This window comes from Hippocampus comes, unplaced genomic scaffold (assembly GCF_001891065.2).
Source record: "Hippocampus comes isolate QL1 unplaced genomic scaffold, H_comes_QL1_v1.1 scaffold22, whole genome shotgun sequence".
Lineage (NCBI taxonomy): Eukaryota > Metazoa > Chordata > Actinopteri > Syngnathiformes > Syngnathidae > Hippocampus > Hippocampus comes.
In genome coordinates this window covers 2,117,630-2,137,651 of record NW_017806175.1, presented here as the reverse complement: position 1 = coordinate 2,137,651, position 20,022 = coordinate 2,117,630, and the positions used below count along the sequence as shown (strand labels likewise).

The 20,022-nt window shown below is 42.0% G+C and overlaps 1 protein-coding gene across 4 annotated transcripts; it reads right to left on the bottom strand.

Annotated features, from left to right (window-relative positions):
• Positions 1-5,477: 5,477 nt before the first annotated feature.
• Positions 5,478-18,984, bottom strand: LOC109531892 (cyclic AMP-responsive element-binding protein 3-like protein 3-A). Of its 4 annotated transcripts, XM_019896426.1 has the most exons (11): positions 18,905-18,984; positions 16,103-16,188; positions 11,848-11,970; positions 11,486-11,729; positions 10,953-11,086; positions 9,841-9,951; positions 9,659-9,765; positions 8,686-8,754; positions 8,409-8,493; positions 7,142-7,235; positions 5,478-6,141 (listed from the first exon to the last, which is right to left on the bottom strand). In XM_019896426.1, exons 4-11 carry the CDS (start codon positions 11,727-11,729, stop codon positions 5,837-5,839), a joined length of 1,149 nt encoding a protein of 382 aa, XP_019751985.1. In that variant the 5' UTR covers positions 11,848-11,970; positions 16,103-16,188; positions 18,905-18,984; the 3' UTR covers positions 5,478-5,836. The 4 variants fall into 4 exon arrangements, with proteins under 4 accessions (XP_019751985.1, XP_019751982.1, XP_019751984.1 ...); XM_019896423.1 differs by lacking the exons at positions 16,103-16,188; positions 18,905-18,984 and adding an exon at positions 12,999-13,532 and having other exon boundaries at positions 11,486-11,732; XM_019896425.1 differs by lacking the exons at positions 16,103-16,188; positions 18,905-18,984 and adding an exon at positions 12,999-13,532 and having other exon boundaries at positions 11,486-11,732; positions 11,848-11,967.
• Positions 18,985-20,022: the final 1,038 nt, after the last annotated feature.

Genomic DNA, 20,022 nt, shown 5'->3' with positions numbered 1-20,022 from the left:
CCGGAGGATGACTAATGAGCCTGATCCTGTCATATTACCAAATAGCTCGAAAGCTCATAATTAGACATCATGCATCCCAAATCCTGGACAATCGAAAATCCCGCTGCGACTTGTGCAGGAACTAATTCTTCTGATGTGTGATTTGACCAGCAGACAAGCAAACATCCCTCCAGCCATTTTCTCGAGCGCTTATCCTGATTTGGGTCATAGGTAAGTTAGAGCCTACCTGATTATGATGGAGAGGCGGTATAAACTTGTTTGATTTAGCTCCAGCCAGACACAAGGCAGCTCATTCTAACCCAGGGGTGGGCAATCCCAGTCCTGGAGGGCCGCTATCCTGCATGTTTTCCATCTGTCCCTTCTCCAACACACCTGATTCAAATGATCAGACCATCAGCAAGCTCTGTCGAGGCCTGAACAATTGAATCAGGTGTGTTGCAACAGGGACAGATGGAAAACATGCAGGATAGCTGTCTTGCAGTTGCGGTTGTGGGTGTATTATTTTTTTTTTTTTTTTCTTTTCCCCAGGACCTTTGTGTGTGTTCTTTTTATTTATTTTTTTGGGTGAAATTGCTAAATTCACGATACCCCGCATCACTGCATCCCGACTTATGGTTCCTCAATCAAGCGCGATCATAAGACACCTCATTAAAATCTGTTCGAAGATTGTGGGTCAACCTCTGGATGTACTGTTTGGGGCCGCCGATTATAACAGTACCATGCCATTGGTTGAAAATATTATCTTCAACACCAGCGACGCTCTAAAGGCTAAACAATGAAAAAGTGCTGTTACCATCTGGTTATTGGTACTTTGTGCCTTGCTAAAAGTGGGTCAGGCTCAACCAGTCCTTTGTGCTTCAGCTGGTTTTAAAACTAAATGTGTCAAAAACTCGAGTGGCCTGGCGGGCCAGCGGTTAGCACGTTGACCTCACAGTGCAGAGGTCGTGGGTTCGATCCCAGCTCAGGGTGTCCCCCGCCTACTGCCCGAAGACAGCTGCGATAGGCTCCAGCACCCCCCGCGAACTCTTGAGAGGATAAAGCGATCGGAAAATGGATGGATGTTGAGAAAATCATACCAAATCAGTGAGGCCTTAATGAGAGAAGCTGATTTTTGTTAAATGTTAATGTTTGTTTATTGTGTTTATGTTGCCCAATGAATCGTTTGTGTGTGACTGTGCTCCTATTTTAATGAACGGCAAATTTCGGATTTAATGTCTAGCAATAAAGTCTCTGTCTGCCGAGAAAAATATTGTCAGTCATTCATGCCATTGATAAGCTTGTTTCTTCTTTTTTTTAAAATGTTTTTTAATGCTACTATATTTCAATGGTGGTACTTAGAGTGCTAAACATTTTTTTCAGGTGGGACTTCGTGTAAAAAGTTTGAGAACCACCGGTTTGTACTTTTTGAGATGTTTTTGTCTGCTGAATCGGAAAATGGATGGATGTTGAGAAAATCATACCAAATCAGTGAGGCCTTAATGAGAGAAGCTGATTTTTGTTAAATGTTAATGTTTGTTTATTGTGTTTATGTTGCCCAATGAATCGTTTGTGTGTGACTGTGCTCCTATTTTAATGAACGGCAAATTTTGGATTTAATGTCTAGCAATAAAGTCTCTGTCTGCCGAGAAAAATATTGTCAGTCATTCATGCCATTGATAAGCTTGTTTCTTCTTTTTTTTAAAATGTTTTTTAATGCTACTATATTTCAATGGTGGTACTTAGAGTGCTAAACATTTTTTTCAGGTGGGACTTAGTGTAAAAAGTTTGAGAACCACCGGTTTGAGATGTTTTTGTCTGCTGGTGTGCGGTATTGCAAATATAAGACCTGGCTCAGAATTTGGGGAAAAAAACTGCACTACACCTCCGTACTCCTGTGGGCAAAACATAAATAGTGACAAAGTTTCACACTTCTGTCAGGCGTCATCCATCTAAGTGTCTTTCCAAATCCCTCTTTGACTCGGCCTAATTGGAAAAGGCATGTTGTTTTTGAGGAAGCGTCAAATTTACACTGTCTCAACCTTGCAACTTTAATCCCATTTGGAGATTAAAGACGAGCGGATTTGGCCATTTGACTTTGATGGACAAAATTCCTCTAATGGCCCGCCCAACCCCCGGGGAAGATCATCTGTGTCGTGAGGGTCCTCAGAGAATTTCCTTAATCAAAATGATGCGTTAAGGTCCTGATTGGACATGCTTGTGGCCGAGACATTTTCACCCTGATTAGAAAAGAAAGGAAAAAAAAACATTCTTCAATTTGCTGTACAGCTCATCCTGGGGAGGAAGGAGCGGGCAAAGACAGAAAGACAAAGGGCGGATCGAGCAAAGAAAGAACAATATTCTGAGATGTCGAGCAGAGATAGAGACATTCACCTGTGGATGATCGTAATATCTGCTTGATCGGTTCCGTCGCTCCGCATTTATTTTCACCACCTAGTGGAAAACGTACGATTAGACACACTCCCGCTGAATCAACATGCTTGTGGCCGAGACATTTTCACCCTGATTAGAAAAGAAGGGAAAAAAAAAAAACATTCTTCAATTTGCTATACAGCTCATCCTGGGGAGGAAGGAGCGGGCAAAAACAGAAAGACGAAGGGTGGATCGAGCAAAGAAAGAACAATATTCTGAGATGTCGAGCAGAGATAGAGACATTAACCTGTGGATGATCGTAATATCTGCTTGATCGATTCCGTCGCTCCGCATTTATTTTCACCACCGAGTGGAAAATGTACGATTAGACACACTCCCGCTGAATCATTACTAAAGCAATAAGGGGCCCAATACAAACATTTTGTTGTGAAAATTGCCTTCCACTGCAAAGCATCGTGCTAAATTGGATGAAATCTATATTACTTGTTTGGTTTGGAGAAGCGTTGCACGTGTTATCAGGAATATGACCACTGTCAACTGCGAAGGATTATTCGGGCCATGCAATGGAAATTGAAAAATTAAATCATACAATTAGAAATATATATCAAATTCATGCACCGTGTAACCTAGTGGTCCCCAACCCCCGGGCCGTGGACTGGTATCGGTCCGTAGGTCATTTGGTACCGGGCCGCACAGAAAGAAAAAAATAACTTACATTACTTTCGTTTTATTCATTTCGGAATCTGAAAGATGTTTTATTTTGAAAATTTACCGGAATATCCATTACATCCGTCTGTAGTGTGTCACTATTGATTCAGGTCAAGGCACGCTTCTCGGTCACGCGATAGGTTACCGCTGAAATGAAACCCGGGAGCTAGCAATACGTGTAAAAAACAAACGTCTTTGGAAAGTTTCTTTGGGGAGGGGAAAAGGCCCAGCCAGGAGGCAGAGGAGGAGCCAACGACTTCCAAGAAATAGAAGGCTACATTTAATTGACAATATCCGGAGTCCTACTTAAAATATTTAGATATATTATGCCCACTCTGCATAATATGCGGCGATGGTGAGTCTTATTTTTCATGCACTTTGTATCTTATTTTGAAGGCAGGTTTAAACGTTACCATCGCGACCAGAGAGTGTTGCGGCCAGATAAGGACGTCCCTCGTGTCATGATTCATGTTTATTATTATGTTTCGAAAAGTTTTCATGCAGGTGATATTATTTTGTTGTGTTTATCTGTCACACCTTCAAGGCCGGTCCCTGAAATTATTGTCTTGACATGAAACCGGTGCGTGGGGCAAAAAAGGTTGGGGACTGCTGCTGTAACCCGATAACATGATAAACTGTCCACTGCAGTCACCGCTGTCCCTGAAAGGGTTGAAATAATAATAACAACATATCTTCCCCCACTACATCCATCAAACTCAGGTCGTTTTGCCTCACCAGAGAAATATTTCAGTGCGCTGCTCAGATGAACAATGGCCTCGTCTCTGCCCGGCAGCCTGCAGCTGCCGATGCATCGCGTGAATAACGCAGATTTTTCAATAGGAGACAACTTCTATTGAACGCAAGTGGGTGTGATTTTTACCTTGACCTGACGCATTGTGTTTACTGATATACACAAATGCGACTGTGCCGCCGTTTTCCGCAGGCTTGCAGAAGAATCACGGAAAACCTGGGGTAGAATTTTTTGATTCAGATGGATATTATTCATTTTTCCTTATAAGACATTTTTTCATGCAAGACTATAGCTTGATTCCTAAATTCACATTTTATCTGACTTCTTTTTACCAGACCACAGCACAGCTGGCATGTGACCCTCTTTCTTGTGCTCTGCAATAACTTGTCACAATTTTTTGTTCCGTTTCAATGCAACCCTAACACTCTTTTTCTCCTTTAGGACCTGAAAACGAAATTTCCAAACCAGTGAGCAGCCACAACCCTTTTATGCCACCGCTGTTTGGTCACGCTTGCAGACGCAAGCCTCTCCAATGAGTAAACATGTCAACATGTCAATAAGTGGGGATGAAGGCTAGCGATAAGGGGTCGTCTATTCAACCTTTAGCCTAGTTTTCTCCCTTTCTATTGTCCCTGGTGACATATTTGCCCCTTCAGAGATTTCTTGTTTATACCAGAGTGTTGCAGGCAGAAGAACGTCAGGGTGTGTGGAGTCTTAAAAAAAAATATGAATCCATGCTTGGCACCGTATTTGGACTCTTATCGTTTTTAAAGTTTTTTTTAGTCCACCGATCAATCCATAAAAACATGTATTTGCGTATGTATCTTGATTTTTTAAGCGATCGTGGGTTTTTACAATACAGTTTTGTCTTGCAAGTTGAATCAATTCTTTATCCCAAATAATCTTTTCCCATTGAAATGAATGGAAATGGCATTAATCCATTCCAAAAAAAAAACAAAAAAAAACCTCAACAAAATATGTCTTAACGTGTATTTTAATAGGTAGGGGAAACTAAAGGGAATATAGCACTTCATAATATTGCACTTTATAAAAACAGACAGAAAGTCATTCTTCAGTCCGTTTGGCCGTTTTAAATGTGTGATTCTGGTTGTTTTATGTTGAGTCTGACAGTAAATTTCAACTGAGAGTGGCATTAAACTGTATGATGTTTTTAAGTGATTCTAAATAGTTCACTGTTTGCTAAGCTGCTTGTTGTAAAGTCTGGTGAATTGAGTTTGTCTGTGCAAGACAGAGCAAAAAATCAGCAGAATCGCGGATTGTAAATTACGGTAAATCAGGTCACTTGAATTTCAAAGCTCCATAAAGGCAAGTCCAAATTCTTCAATGCAGAAACATGATGTGCTGCACTGAGGTCAACTGCAAGAAGAATGGGATCCCTCTGGAGTGTAATACGTGTCATTGTTTGTATGTGATGCTGCTTGCTCTGTGTAAGAAAAGTAGTTCCTTGATAACATGCTAGCATTAAGATAGCGTACTTCCACGGGACAAAAATATAAGGTTTGGTTGAACATTTTTGTGAAAATGTATCTTCAATTCTCCTTTTGTGTCATTTTTACAGTAAACTTGGAAGGACAAACAGCTTATGTGGAGAACTGTGCCAGCGAGCGTAAGAAAAGGCGCAAAGGAATACTTTAAAAAGTGAGTTTTAATAAGTTTAAAGCATCTGGGAGGTGTGAAAGTATACAAAGAATGTTTTTATATGTTTTGTATATTGCTGATTTTCGCCTATGAGTCTGAAACATATCCCCAACAATAAAGGGAATTAAGAAATTGCCCTGTGAGATCACACTGGCGGTATTGCTTATGACTCGAAATGATGCAAGTTGAGAGACAATTAGAGTGGAACAATCAAAAATGCACAAACGGATAAAAAAAAGAGCATCGCACAAACAGGACTGCAGAAACAGAATTTTCAAGACATGATTAAACTAAAAAAAACAGCCCTAAGAAAAGAATGATGACAGATCAAAGAAATTATAGCTTCTTCTACATGTCATCAGCGTTCGGCGGGAACCCGGCGGAGTGTTTCGGATCCAAAGTCACAGTGGCTATGTGGCCGGTGACGGGATCCACGTGGAAATGACCCAGGCTTTCCTCCTGGCTGCGGTTCAGAGACATGGCGTCCAATTCTTGGTTCAGCTTCATGTTCCCCATCAGGGTGGTGATTTCCAGTCCCGTATCTCCTGGGAAATGCGCATGCACTGACTTGGATTCGTCTTGGGCGGGCAACGGAGGATCGATGACATGCAGCACGCGGGAGGCCTGCATGTTTTGCAGGGACCGTGACTGGACTGTGAGAAAATAGAGAGTCCACCATGAGACACACATCTGCGGAAAATCGGATTATTACTTTATTGGCTGGCGTCACGTTAAGCAAGCATCCCCTGCATACCAAGTACATGTATTTTGTAATCAGTCAATGACTATACACCATTAATAAAGAATCGAGAGCGCAGCCGAGTATAAATTGCCTTCAAAGCCAAACACCTGCATCTGACGTCCGTGCCAAGTTCTCCCTCAGTCATGAATAGTAAAAAGAAAATCCTGGACATGCATAAAATTTTATTCAATTTGATTTATTTTTGCCCTCTGCACACTAGGTTGCACATAAAACAAGGGCAACATATACGATGTAGTGTGGTCCTTATTCTCTGTTGTAGCAGACCACCCCCCACAGCTGATCTGAATCATTTGCTACTTTTTTTTTTTTTGGTCATGACATGAAAACGCCTGGGCGGCCCGGTGGTCAACTGGTTAGCACGTCGGCCTCACATTGCATAGGGTGTAAGTTCGATTACGGCTCGGGCTTTCCTGTGTGGAGTTTGCATGTTCCTCACGTGCTTGTGTGGGTTTTCTCCGGGTACTCCGGTTTACTCCCACACTCCAAAAACATGCATGGCGGGTTAATGGAACACTCTAAATCAGGGATGTCAAACTCATTTTTTGTCGCGGGCCACAATGTAGTTACGGTTTCCCTTGGAGGGCCGTTATGAATTTCGGGAAACCATACAAATGTTTAATCACCTCCACATAGTACATACACAGTGTCCAACAAATTGATGGATAACTAGTTTTAAAATCAGAAGTCAATAATAATGACTGAATAATTAAATCAATAAATAAAAATAAGAAAGAAGTTAATATTGGTCATTGTACTTCCACATATCACTTTTAACAGTAAACTCTGGGAGGTGCTTGGTGGTGGATTTGTGGCTGCCACTCACAGGGGGACTTGGCTTGGTTGTCAGGTGGGTGCACACTGGGAGTTATTTGCCATTCAAGGTTACTCACTTCTTACTGGGCTGAAGTCTCCTTGGCTGACTTTGGTGTCAGCGTAGGGCTTGAGGCTTGGGAAGAGGATTAGGGAGAAGGACAGCAAGAGCACCTAAGGGGGTGGGGATAAAGAAGTCAAAAGTAGATGAGAATGCGGAGGGCGAGGTAAAGAACACTTCTTGCATATGTTACACAAAATGCATTCAAATTTAACATCTGAAAGAATGCTCAAATGAATGCCTCCCTCCAAAAAGAAGCCTCCTTTTTTCCATTGGTGCAAAATAACCAAGTAAAAATAGTTTACGACTGTACTGAATGTGATTTTCCAGGCATTTCTACTCTACCTGATGACTTGGGTTTTTTTCCACAACTTTTGACACCTCCCTAATTTTGAACACGGCAGAGGTGGGCGCATCAGTAAATTTCGCCGGTCCGTCATTCGCCATCAGCCGATCCATCCATCCGTCAGTGTTAGTCTGTCATTATTTCAAGCCAATCAAATCTGTCATCGTCAATCCATCATCATTATTTTAACTGAGCTACATTATAATTCATCACCGCTATTTTCGGAACATTAACCAGTCCGTCAGTTAGAGAATTTAGTTAGTTTAGTTTAAATCAGTTAGTGAATGACCCGGTTAGTGACGATTCTGGTGAAAACGCACTTCCGTTTGTGCATTGTCTGTCAGTTTTTTTAAGTTGCCTCATCATTCGCTAGCAATGTGCCAGCAACGAACTGACGGACCTTCCGCCACCTCTGTCAATTATTCTACTGAAGGATACACGGTGGCTAACTGTTTGCACGTCTGTCTGACAGGTCTGGGTTTCAAATCATGGCTCCAGCCTTTTATTTATTTATTTAGTGAATGATTCATGACAGCGTAATCAGAATCAATCACCCTAATAATCAACAGCAGCCATGTGGCGACGTGACTGATCTTTGTTGTGTATTTTGTGGATCTTTCTGTGCTTCCCCAGTTGTCACGGTAATGTATTCAGCGACTGGGTTCTGACACACATTCATATTCATTAAAGCGAAAATTTCAAAATATTCCTCCCTTCTCATAGCCTGGGGTGGCGTACTCTGTGCTACGGTGCTGATCAAAGACCGAACATGGCTTCCATTCAAAAAAGGAGCCTTTATATTTGAGGATTGTGCTTTTTTTTTTATGTCTCTTGAGATTGTCATGTCATGATTGGCCTTTATTTGGCTCATTCACATTTTGGCTTACTGTCAGAATGAGTTTTTTTTTGGAATTCTGCATCTTGGCATATGAGTTCATACCATCACACATGTCCCAGTCTGGGCCGGCTTGTTCGATGTATTCATGACCAGAGCTTGGAGCCGGCGCAACTGTTCCATTAGTGATCTGTGGAGACAAATTCATGAAAAAATAATCGTAAAGAAGACAAGGCCGGAAAAAAAAAAAATTGGTTGTATGAGGGCTGGCGGGCAAAGGAAGATGTAGGAGCAGTTGTGAAGTGGATGACTCCTTTAGGATTACAGCTTGAGTCCTCACACATGGATCGCAAAATAGGAGTCCCATTTTAAAATCTCTTACATGTTACATTTCTCCAGCTGAGACACTTTCCGCTGCAGCTCTTGGTTATGTGCGCTGCAGGTAGCCATCCTGAAAACATACAGAGAAATAGAAGTTGAGTCTGGGAGCACCCCTGCGCTCAAAATCGGAAGTCACACCATATAATTAGATATGGTGTCTAAGCAGAGCACTTCATCATGTCCATCACATTTTGATATGATGAGCGCAAGACGAAATCTACCAATCGTAAAACTGTACCTCAACACTGTGAGACGTGTGAGTAAAAGATTGCAGAGCGTCACCCACATCACCAGTTCCAATGGCAACAAGTAAGCATCGGTCAAGGCTGATGAAATGCCTCAGTTGTTTCTTTGACTGCTTAAAGGCTCACAGGCCGTCAACAGATCGACTATCAAGTACCCTCATTCCACAACGACACTTCAGGAACAAGAAATGAAAGAGACGCTGAGGATGGTGAACCCCGGCAAAGCCACTGGCCCTGATTCACTAAAACCTTCAACCTGTTTCTGTCACAAGCCATCATCCCTCCAATGCCTGAAGTAGTCCGTTTGAATCCCTTTCGCCAAAAGCCTACTGTGGTCAGTCTCAGCGACTTCATCTGCATCTCGACCCCCATCTTCCACTGGATTAAGTATGCAGTAGAAATGAGCGTGAAAGCAGCCAATCAGAGTACGACTTCATCTTCAGTAATTTGGTTTGCAAGTTGAACTCAATCATGAGTAAGAAATCGTAAACAATGACCGAAGGCGCAATCTAACCGCATAGCTGATGGGCAGCCTTTAGTTGCCGCTATCTTCCAAAGATGAAGCTGTATTGACAAGAGAAGTGCCTCACCACCGTACTACAGAGATATGAACAAACCCAGGACATTGGCAAATACTGAGAAGCAATGAAAGACCCAATGGAATTTTAGTGATGCTACTGCTCAAATGCTCGCAGCAATGTAAATGTGATGTGTAATTGGAAATGTTACCTGCTCTCCAGTCCATCAATGTACTCTTTCTTCTTTTTGCGGCTCTCCTGGGCTGACTGCTTATTGCGAATCTTTCTGCGTATTTTCTTCAGGATCCTTTCTTCGTACTGATTGGAAAAGGGAGAAATTCTGAGATAAGGGGGATTGCGAACGGTTGAAACACTTTCGCTGTAATAACGAACCTTGGTGAGTGGCAGTTGGCCGGGCAGAGTCACGCCCTCCTTGGCGAGGAGTTTCTTCTCGTCCTCATTGAGAATCAGCTCTTGGATGGACTGTTGGAATGGCTGCGGAGGCTGGAGGTGAGGCAGTAATGCAAATGTGTAATTCAGCAGCTCCGCCGCTTGATTACATTTCCTTGCTGCCGTTGGCCTATTACAGCTTCCCTGCAATCTCCCTGCAGCCTCGTAAGGACTAGTTCAATTAGCAGGCCACTCTCATTCCTCCCCTAACCCTCAAGAAATTAGAGTGTGACAAGCCAAGCGGCATTCCGCCACTCGCAGTAATCAACTGTGCTGGAAAGCTTGGATCAATACTTGAAGTTTCCCGACTGGTCTTGTGTTTGAATAATTAAAATAAAAAGGACTGAAATAATTCCAATAATAAACAAGCAGACTGCAAACTTTTTCATGTGTTCTTGACACACTTTGTATATTTACATATGAGACATATGCTTGGTTTTAGAACGATCACCAGTGCTAATGCTAAAGTGAATGTAAAATCCCATTGACATGCTCATGGTGATTAGCATTGACTTCCGGGAGTGATATTCCTTCACAGCGGTAAGCCATTATTGTGCCCTGACTGCTCAAGAATAAAGTGTTCAATGTTCAGAGATGTTTAAACTTGGGGGTGATGGTAGTTTTGAGTAGCAGAGTGTTATTTAATAGGTTTGGAAATCAGTGAATAATCGGTTTTAATAATTGTGATTTCAAGATCGCAATGTTGTTTTTTTTTTCATAATCGCCCAGCCCTAGCAACTGCAACTTTTAAAAGCAAATCATCATTAATGTCACCAAGTTAGTTTTTAAAGGACTAATTGGTGATCAGTCATCAGATTACTTTGAAAGGTAAATGACAACACTGATTGAGCAGTGACGTTAAAGCCTCCAAATGATGGTTGCCGCAATGTCTCTCCTTGTTTTTACGCACAAAGCCAAGTGTCGAGCTGACTCATCCTGTCAACAAGAGCTTCAAAGTCAAGATTTCTATTTGCAAATGTAAACGGCGTATGAGTCAGAGCAACCTATTATCACCGATAAGCATTCCATCGCCTTCTCCATTTTGTCTCTCTTACCGGCTCTGCGGTGCCGCTCAGCAGCAGATCCTTAACAGTCAGACCCGAGCCGGAGCACGGTGGCGCTCTGTTCATGTCAGAAGCATATTGTGGATATTTCATCCTCTCCGCTGGGAATTCGCCCTTCCAGGCATCTTCACAAACACACACGAGAAAAAACCAAAACAAAACGAAATGATGATACACATAGCGAAAAAGTGTTAAGAGACAATAACAGTGCGTCTGTTTATGGAAATTGTGGATAATGATAATGTGTTGGCATTTCAGAGGAAGAAATAAATTGCTTTGCCTTGTTTTGGGGAATGTGGTTTTGATTTGACTTTTGCATTTTCTTGTATTTCAGCACTCGAGAATTGGGGGCAGATGAGGTTGTCATTGCAACACATATTGGCTGGGGTGTGATTGGACCAAAACAAAAAAAAATGAACAACTTAAAACATTACAATTGACGTGATTATGCGAGGCGATTCGTGGGGATTCATTTGATTAAATAGCCTCATTGCTAATATTGTACGAAGCAATCTGTGACTTACTAGGTTTAATGGGCACATGGGCCTCCAAGGCAGCTTTGGCCTGTGACCTCGGACGCAAACAATGAACATCACCGGAGGGACTCTCGGGTCGCTGGGGGCTATCCATTTGATCTGAAGGCGGGTCCTCGCTGATACCGCTGTCGCTTGGCGAAGGGGACCAGGTCGGCGAGTCCGACACTGATTCGCCTCCACTCAGGAGGGCGTTGAGGAAGTCGGCGTCCGCCTGTTCCGCCAGCTGGAGCATCTGCTGGGGTGGAAGGTGCTTTTGGTTTTTCTTGTCTTTTAAATCGGACAACATGCTGAGATGATTATGGATCTACAAGAAAAAGTGTCACGGCGGATGATTGACGGGCCTTACGCACATTTGGTTCCTGCACAGGCCAGTGGTGCTGCTGGTGGCCTTGTTGTCCCGCTTCCTCGTACCGGAGGATTCCATCAGTGTGATCAAACAGCCAATCGAGAAGCTCCGTGCCATCGTACGTCTGCTGTCATCGTGACATTTACAAAATTGTCTCTTTCATGCTTTCTCAAGCCACGCTAAGACATTGCAAAAGATCACCACTGTTGCCCCAGCTGCTGCTTTGCAACTGATCATGATTCTTCCTAAACGAAATGCCAAAACAGACTTTTGTGATCGTTGTTGGGTATTTAAAGGTGCATGCAAGTAAATTCAGATGAAAGGAATGAAGTCACGGGCTGCGCATTTGCAATCCAACGCAAGGGCAGAACGATATTTGAAGATTTACCAGAACACGAGCTCAAAAAAAAAAAATAAAAAAATTATTTTGAAATGTTCAGTTACTTCACCAACAAAGGATATCACGAAAGACCCAATATAAGATCTGTATCGAAAATTCTCCCTTTGCAGACTTAATGACTCACAGTTTTGATTGACACTCCCACAAAGATATGCAATGAACAACATGTTTATTACGGTAGTAGTCGCAGAGATGGAATTGCGATATGTTACTTGGCCAACGATACCGTTAACATCGCAGAGTATGACATCATCCAAGTGCTTTAGGTTCAATGATCAGAGAGGTTTTTTTTAAAAATTTAAGGTCAAATGATGACGATATTTTGATCCAAATCATATCACCAAAAATTCAGTCTTTACAAGTATAGTGACACTCAACAATATGAGTTGAACGATATTAATGGGGTGGTCAGCAGTGAGTGAATTAGTTCTAGAAATGTCAATTTTTGGGGAACTGTACCGATGTAAGTCATGTACCCGGTAATAAATCTGTTTTAATCCATCCTTTCAATTTGGACTCTTCATCTAACTTCAAGATTAAAGTCGTCATAACGTCGCTCTACTTATGACCCTTGCCAATCTGTACATTTTATGGTATATTGTACCCAGAGAGAAAACAACGCAATTGCCGATACCGTGTCCCATAGTAAAGAGATTTAAACTATAGACTTTGCTCTTTCTTACACACTAATCGTAACTGTCAGATAGAACCCACCAACAAATATGATATTGACTGCATTGAACTCGAGTATTTACCTGATCAGGGTAGTGCTCCATAGTTCCCCTGATCGGGTGGTAAACCAAGGAGGCCCCCTAAAACGAAAAAAAAAAAAAATCCCAGTCAAAATATCCTGTTTTGGGGAAAAGCTCTGCCGTTGAAGACTTTCTATTGAATCATTCAGCTGCTCTTGTAGGGTCCAAAGTTGAAACTCCAACACAGCACACCCAGCCTGCCCGACTGCTTGGCCTCCATTGGCCCATACCAGATAGAACCTGATTGGTCGCTGAGGCCGAGCATACAACCACACTGCTACACATCTGGAGAGCGTCTCCACTTGACGATGGATCACACATCGCAGGGGCCAAAGTCTGTTGCTTCTTTTATTTTGGTAGCTTATTGACATACATCCTTTTAACCTTTGCCATACATTTAGGAGACAATAGAAGCGTGACGACGACGGCTCCTGCCGAGCAGTGAACCGCAGCACTTTGAACAGTAAAAAGTCATCGAATCACCAGTGAATTATAACGGCAATTTGACAGAATGGATTTAGATTGGAATCGTGCATTAGCAAAACTTGCAGGAATAGGACGAGTTTTCCTTGATGGTGCTAATCATTGATGATGAGGCTTACAAGATAGCTGCGGCGCCAAGGATAAATCGACATAATCAGCGTGTTGGGATTTTAGAGGAGGAAAAAAATTTGCTTGGCTGCTCTGCAGATTTTGATTTACTTTAGAGGAAGAACAATAGGCAGTGGCGGTGTTAGCTTGAATTGCTCCAAATGCAGCAACCCACTGTGACCTACCCTCCAACTCACACACACACACACACACACACGCACACACACACACACACTCACACGCACACGCACACACACACACACACACACACACACACACACACATACTTTATATTTTCTGTAAAATAGAGTGGTTGCCCAGGGACGGCGAAAAGTTTGAGCTACATGCTCAAAGCGGCTAACTACTTTTTTGTAATCCTGCCAAAAAACAGATCAGATGAATCAAAAGCCTGACAAAACAGTGGAATGGGAAAAACCTCCTTGGCAAAGGTAGAATTTATCAGGAGCCAAAGCGTGTTTCCACATTTAACTTCAGACCGTTGCCAGAATACGTAGGAGGAGGTGGCAGCAAGTGTCACCAGATGATATGAGCATGGAGGTCATAGGACTCCAAGGAAGTGAAAATAGAAATAAGAAAGATGTTGCCACGCAAAGCGAGAAGTCACAGTGTCACACCTGCGTTATTTGAGCCATAAAAAAAGAACATTCGTCAGTAAATTGGTACATGAAATGAGACAAGATCACAAATTCTTCAATGTATATTGTGTGACATTTTCATTTGGTGGCGGAACATGAGATTTTCCTCATGTAAAATACAATACAGTGGTACCGCTACTTACGAACGTTTCTTCATACGAAAATTTCAAGTTACATAACGCCTCAACAGGAAAATATTGTCTCTTATTATGTAAGAAATTTCAAGATACGAAAGGTAAAAATACAGTATGGGCTGCTACTCGCAGCTTCGAGTTTCCTGAACGCATACTTCTAGCTGCTCTGCCATTGGCTATTACCTAGCATCTTTCTGGCATCCTATTGGCTAAAAGTGTGCATGTGTGTTGATAAATATGTGTCCGTGCGGCGGGCCATGAGGCGTTCCGAAAGTTTTACGTAAATGTGAATCACCCAGGAAAAAGTGTTCATCAGTCGGGCGCTCGCTCACTATGTTAATATTTGCCTTGGACATTTTCAAAGGATTATTAAAAGCCGACAAAAGCAAATTTTGGATTTGTTCTTTACAAAACGCCAGGCGAAAACCACTTCTGAGAGAGAACATGAACTAAAGAGGGCAAAAAAACGATGAGGACATAGTTAAAAGTTTAATGACCATCAATGTTATTCTTCACTCTATTTGTTTTTTACATTATGCAAAACTCTTATTTATTTTCCAATAATCTAATTGTAACATGTATTTGTTACACATTTTGATGCATTTTTCTGCTTTAGAAAACATTTATGTCTGAATTTTGGGGGGCGCTTGGAACGGATTAGGGCATTTACATGGAAAACGCGTCTGTACTTACAAAATTTCTTGTTAAGAAATTTCTTCCAGAACCAATTAATTTCGTAAGTAGAGATACCACTGCATATACCTTGGCTAAATTAAGGTTGGGAATCACTGCCTTGGATTAAAATGAAATTGAATTTTGCGTCTTCTACATCTCGTAAATATAAAATATGCTGAATTATGCTGTTGAGGTGATTATAGCTTCCTAACTGCGCTCAAATCAGTGTGGCATTATCATGCACTGTTCGAGCTGGGCTGCATCCCGCCCAGCATGTTGCGCAAGTAAACCCTCAGGAGACAGCTTGCCTTCCAAATGTAAGGTCAGCAGGTTGACTGCCGTGTGAAATATTCATTGAAAGGTGTCTGGAGGAAGCAGTTGAGCTTTTTTTTTTTTAATTTACTACAGCACAATTTCTAGTGCTTATAATGTTTGGCAAATTCCTCAGAGAATCTCGACTTGAGATAAAGGAGGGCAAAAACCTGCATAATGTCTCCATTGTTCGCCTCGCTGTCGATGATGACTTGATATGACATTTGACAGCGAGCTCCCATTTCGCCATCTGAGCATCACTCCTCTCTCGCTGTTTGGGGCCACATATGTAAAATTAAGGTCAAATGATAACAGCCTTCTAATTGAAAGTTAGGATAGAAATATGCTAATGAGCCTTTTAGAGCCTCTGGAAAACAACATCACGCTGAGATGTAGCGATGGTGAGAACCAAATGCCATTCATTACCCGAAATGCCAGTCTGACAACTGCGGTGCGCTCTTAAGACCTCTCACGTGCGTTAACGTTGATGGGAGGATTCCCATCCTGTGAATTGGAATATCACCTGGATGTACTGCAGTACTCTACAGTGGTTCTCAAACGTTTTATGCAAAGTACCACCTTCCAAAAAAAAAAAGAACTTGTTCCTCCGAGTACCACCTTGATGATTAATATTAACATTCAAAAGCAGTTGTGCAGTAGGCCCAAGTGTTCATGTATGTTCATGTATCATGTGACATTTAACACTCCTGGATGTACTCAATGACTTCTTAAAAGTTACCTCTCTCGGGAGCAGTCCTGGTCAGTCGATGCAGAATCAATACAGCAACAGGTTCACTTCACTCATCGCCACATAGCCCTCCTTTACTGAGCCGGAAAGGAGGAAATAGGAGAGAAGGGCAGTGGCAGTAAAACAGGCCAAAGTCAACGTCAGAGGGTGAGGCAGGGCAAGAAACTAGTTGCGAGGATGATTGACTAGGCTTTAGTGATGTGACATGACAAAATAAAATGTTAATTGGCATTATCTTGAAAATACAGGCCTCTTCTCAAATAAATGCCTTACTTTTAACCAGAGTACCCGGACAAAACCCACGCCGGCACGGGGAGAACATACAAACTCCACACAGGAAAAGGTCAGAGCGGGAATGGAACCCCGTAGCCCTGCACTGTGAGGCCGACGGACTAACCACTTGACTACCTACCGCGCCTGCCCATAAAATAAATGTTTCAAAATATATTTAAAGTTAGTCTGTTTATCGCTATTGGTAAACACCTTGCCAGACATTTTGAAAGCCGGTCGGTCCTATTTTGGGTGCCTGGTAAATATAAAATAAATAAATCTAAAAATCTGTTACACCAGAAGATGGCGAAGCAGGAAGATCAGTGCAGCCAGTCGATGTGATGGGCTCATTTGCATCAACTCTCTCATCTGAGTTGGCCTCAACATCAAGGCTGAGCAACTTCCCTGACGTGTGTGATGTCACACCCAGTAACAGTCTGTGTTGGTGCGGCGCGAAGTTTCACGGCTGTGCTGTCAGAAAGTCGCAAAGTCTCTGGGAAAAAGAAAAAAGTTATAAGGTATTGATGATAAAGGCGGGTGAGTGGTTAGCACATCTGCCTCACAGTCTTGAGGTTAAAAGCTTGAATCCAGGAATGTCATTACATATATTTGGGTTATGCATCTCCACAAATGGCAATTCGATACAGTTTTGACCCGAACGGTCCTTTGCAATCCTACGATGAGCCATTCATGACATCACACGGCATTATTAGCAATTTCCCTCAGTGCTGCCGCAGACTGTTTTGTTTATAAGCACTTGCGAGTGCCTACCTGAGGTGATCTCATCATCATGATAGTAACGCTGATATTGGACACAGTTGAGAGTACAAATGACACACAAACACAACAGGAGAGGCAAGCTTTTTTCTTTAAGACAAGACAAACACATCCCTGCTGTGTATTGAGCTGTTTTGTTGCATTGATTTTGGCCACAGCACATGATGTTACACCCCCCTCCCCCGCGCCACCATATTGACTGTCACCATTCATTCTGCACTAGTCTACAAAAGTTAGATATTGGCACTAATATATGTATATGTATATGTATATGTATTTGTATATGTATGACTCACAGGCGCATTTTCAGAAACCAACCAAAATATTTACTTGGGTGTAAAATATGACACTTGACGGTGAGCAGGTACTCCAGAGACGTGAATATGTGTTTACAAACAACAAAAAAGTCACATTTTCAACATATATTCACTTTAAAATGTGATGAATATATGTCACATGTATGACATAGTGGTCTTGACTTGACAGATATTTTTTGTTACACCGCCATCTGCCGGATTTACGGATTTGGTGGGGCAACGTCCCTTTAGTCACTGATGCGAAACTCGGCCATTGATGCCTCGTCCTTCTTTGAGTGGCTCTGGACAGATGTTAAGGCTAGTTGTTATTCAATTCTGGGTCAATCAAAGTATTCTGTGTTCATATTCAGTGTCCACCGCACAACGTAGCAATTTTTCACTCTCCCGAAAGAGTCCATCCACAGAGGCATTCTTTTGTGCGGCCCAATTTTTTCTGGGGTCTTTTTATGAATAGGTGAGTTGCTGCGATCTGATTCCACCATGGAGGAATGGCTTTTTGGCCTGTAATTGGCTTCTGTCAGTCGGGAGCTGGTGCTGCAGCTCCACATCCCCACATTTCAAAGCAAAGTCGACTAGATGAGACTTTCATCTGCTGCACCCAATTTCCTTGGTCTACTAGTGAATTCCCTCTCGACCTTTTTCCCGCTGCTTCCAAAGATGAGGGGGAACTTCTAAAGCTTGATACAGTGGCCATATATACAGTGGAGTTTCCTGCCTGCACGATGCCCCCCACCCCTCCCCCCCACCCCAACAACTCAATTGATTTTCAAGCCACGAGTTAGAGCTTATCTTCATATACCATGTATTGCTCGAGCACGGTCATGTTAACCAAGATTAAATTAAAAGATTGAGGTTGAGAAGTGGAACAGAGGCAGCAATCCAAACACTATTAAGACTCTTAAAGCTACATTGCGAGCACAGTAGTTGAAATGTGATCCTGTGTTTAGTTTGTCGGGGCGATACGGAGATGGATCCGTAATCTGTTCGTCGTGTACAAAATCGTTCCTGCGTTTGATGGAGTCGCATGACATTGCCACTTACTGGCCTGGCATTCACATTACAGTGTCTGCAGGCGCTCGTTCAGGGGGATCTTTTGACAATGTTTTCATCTGTTTGTAACACATATTTCTCCAGAATCCTTTTTTGGCATTCATACACAAGTTTACTCCAGCTGCATTTGTGCCCCTAATGAATGCAGTTAACAACAAGTCTGGACTAAATAATGCCAATTACATAAATGCCACTGACTACATTTATTTTGATTAAAACTGGCCACCATTTTTAAAGGGAGACGGTGGCGTGAATGCATTAGTGTTTGGCTGTTGGTGAAAGATTTAACAAACCCAGCGGGGCACTCCTGGAATAAATACATCTCACGCTGCGGCAAATCTCGCAGAGTGAGTGACAACACCACCACTCGGTGGATTACCTGCGGTGATGGCTGCCAAACTGAATGACTTGCTGTTACAATTCCAGTCTGCTTGTTTGGTATCCGTTTGATCCAACTGGTACTCCCGCACATGAATATAATCCACCGATGACTTGATGATGACAAACTCGCACACAAAAAGTGCAATCAGTACAATCACGTGGAAACCCAATTATTTCTCTGACTGGCTTTTTTTTTCCTTCATTTTTTCCCCTCAGCCAACATAGCTGTTTTTCCTCTGGATCTTTTCGTGGATGTGTTTGTATTGGTTTCCCTATGAATAGTGTTTGATTTATCAACCTCCATTGATTCTTTTTTGATCATTGCAGACGTGTGTGTGTGTGTGTTTTTATTAAATTAAATCCTATGCTTCTTAAATATAAATTTTAATGAATAAAATTCAATAAATACATTCTCCAAAAACGATGCACCTTGGCAGAGGTCTGTGCTCACTGATTGCTCTTGATCGTTTTCCCACCTTGAAATTGTAACTACGTGGATGGAAAAAAAATGTTTGGCTGACATATATTGTGCACACATTTGGCTTGCATTCCTGACTCATATTTAAACAGTCACCGGAGAAATAGTTTAAGACTTAAACCATTTCGGACCTGGTAGAAGAATGAGACGTTGCTGCTCTCTGCTGGTTTAAAACTGCAAGTAAACATTGAAGTATGAATGTGAAGTATAGCCTTTGTGTCGTCTTAATATTAACAGAACACTGTACAGTACTTTGTTTTAAAAAAGGGACATGTTAGAAGAGTACAATAATAATGTGTATAATAATAATAATAATAATGTTAAAATAAAGTTTGCTGCTCCACAGGGGATAATAATGTTAAAATAAAGTTTGCTGCTCCACAGGAGGCAAAATTGGAAGCTATCTGTGTTTATGCTAGCATGATCTTCAAATGGTCATTTTACCTCACAACAGCACAACATTCTATGTCTTAATTTGCACATTAAGTACATAATGGATGAACGTTTCCTTAATTCCATTTTCAAGACATAGACTATGCGTATGACTTCAATAAAATAAGACACAGAAAAGAGAGTCTGAAAGGTGTTCATCTGGATTTAGATCACATTAACGTCACACGAACAGCGGCAGTCCAGTG

Coding starts and splice junctions, on each gene's coding strand:
- LOC109531892 (XM_019896423.1), bottom strand. CDS start 13,019: ATGGAGCACTACCCTGATCAG. Junction 11,087..11,485: donor CCATGTGCCCATTAAACCTA/GTAAGTCACAGA, acceptor GTGTTTGTGAAG/ATGCCTGGAAGGGCGAATTC. Junction 6,142..7,141: donor AGACTTCAGCCCAGTAAGAA/GTGAGTAACCTT, acceptor ATTTTCTCACAG/TCCAGTCACGGTCCCTGCAA.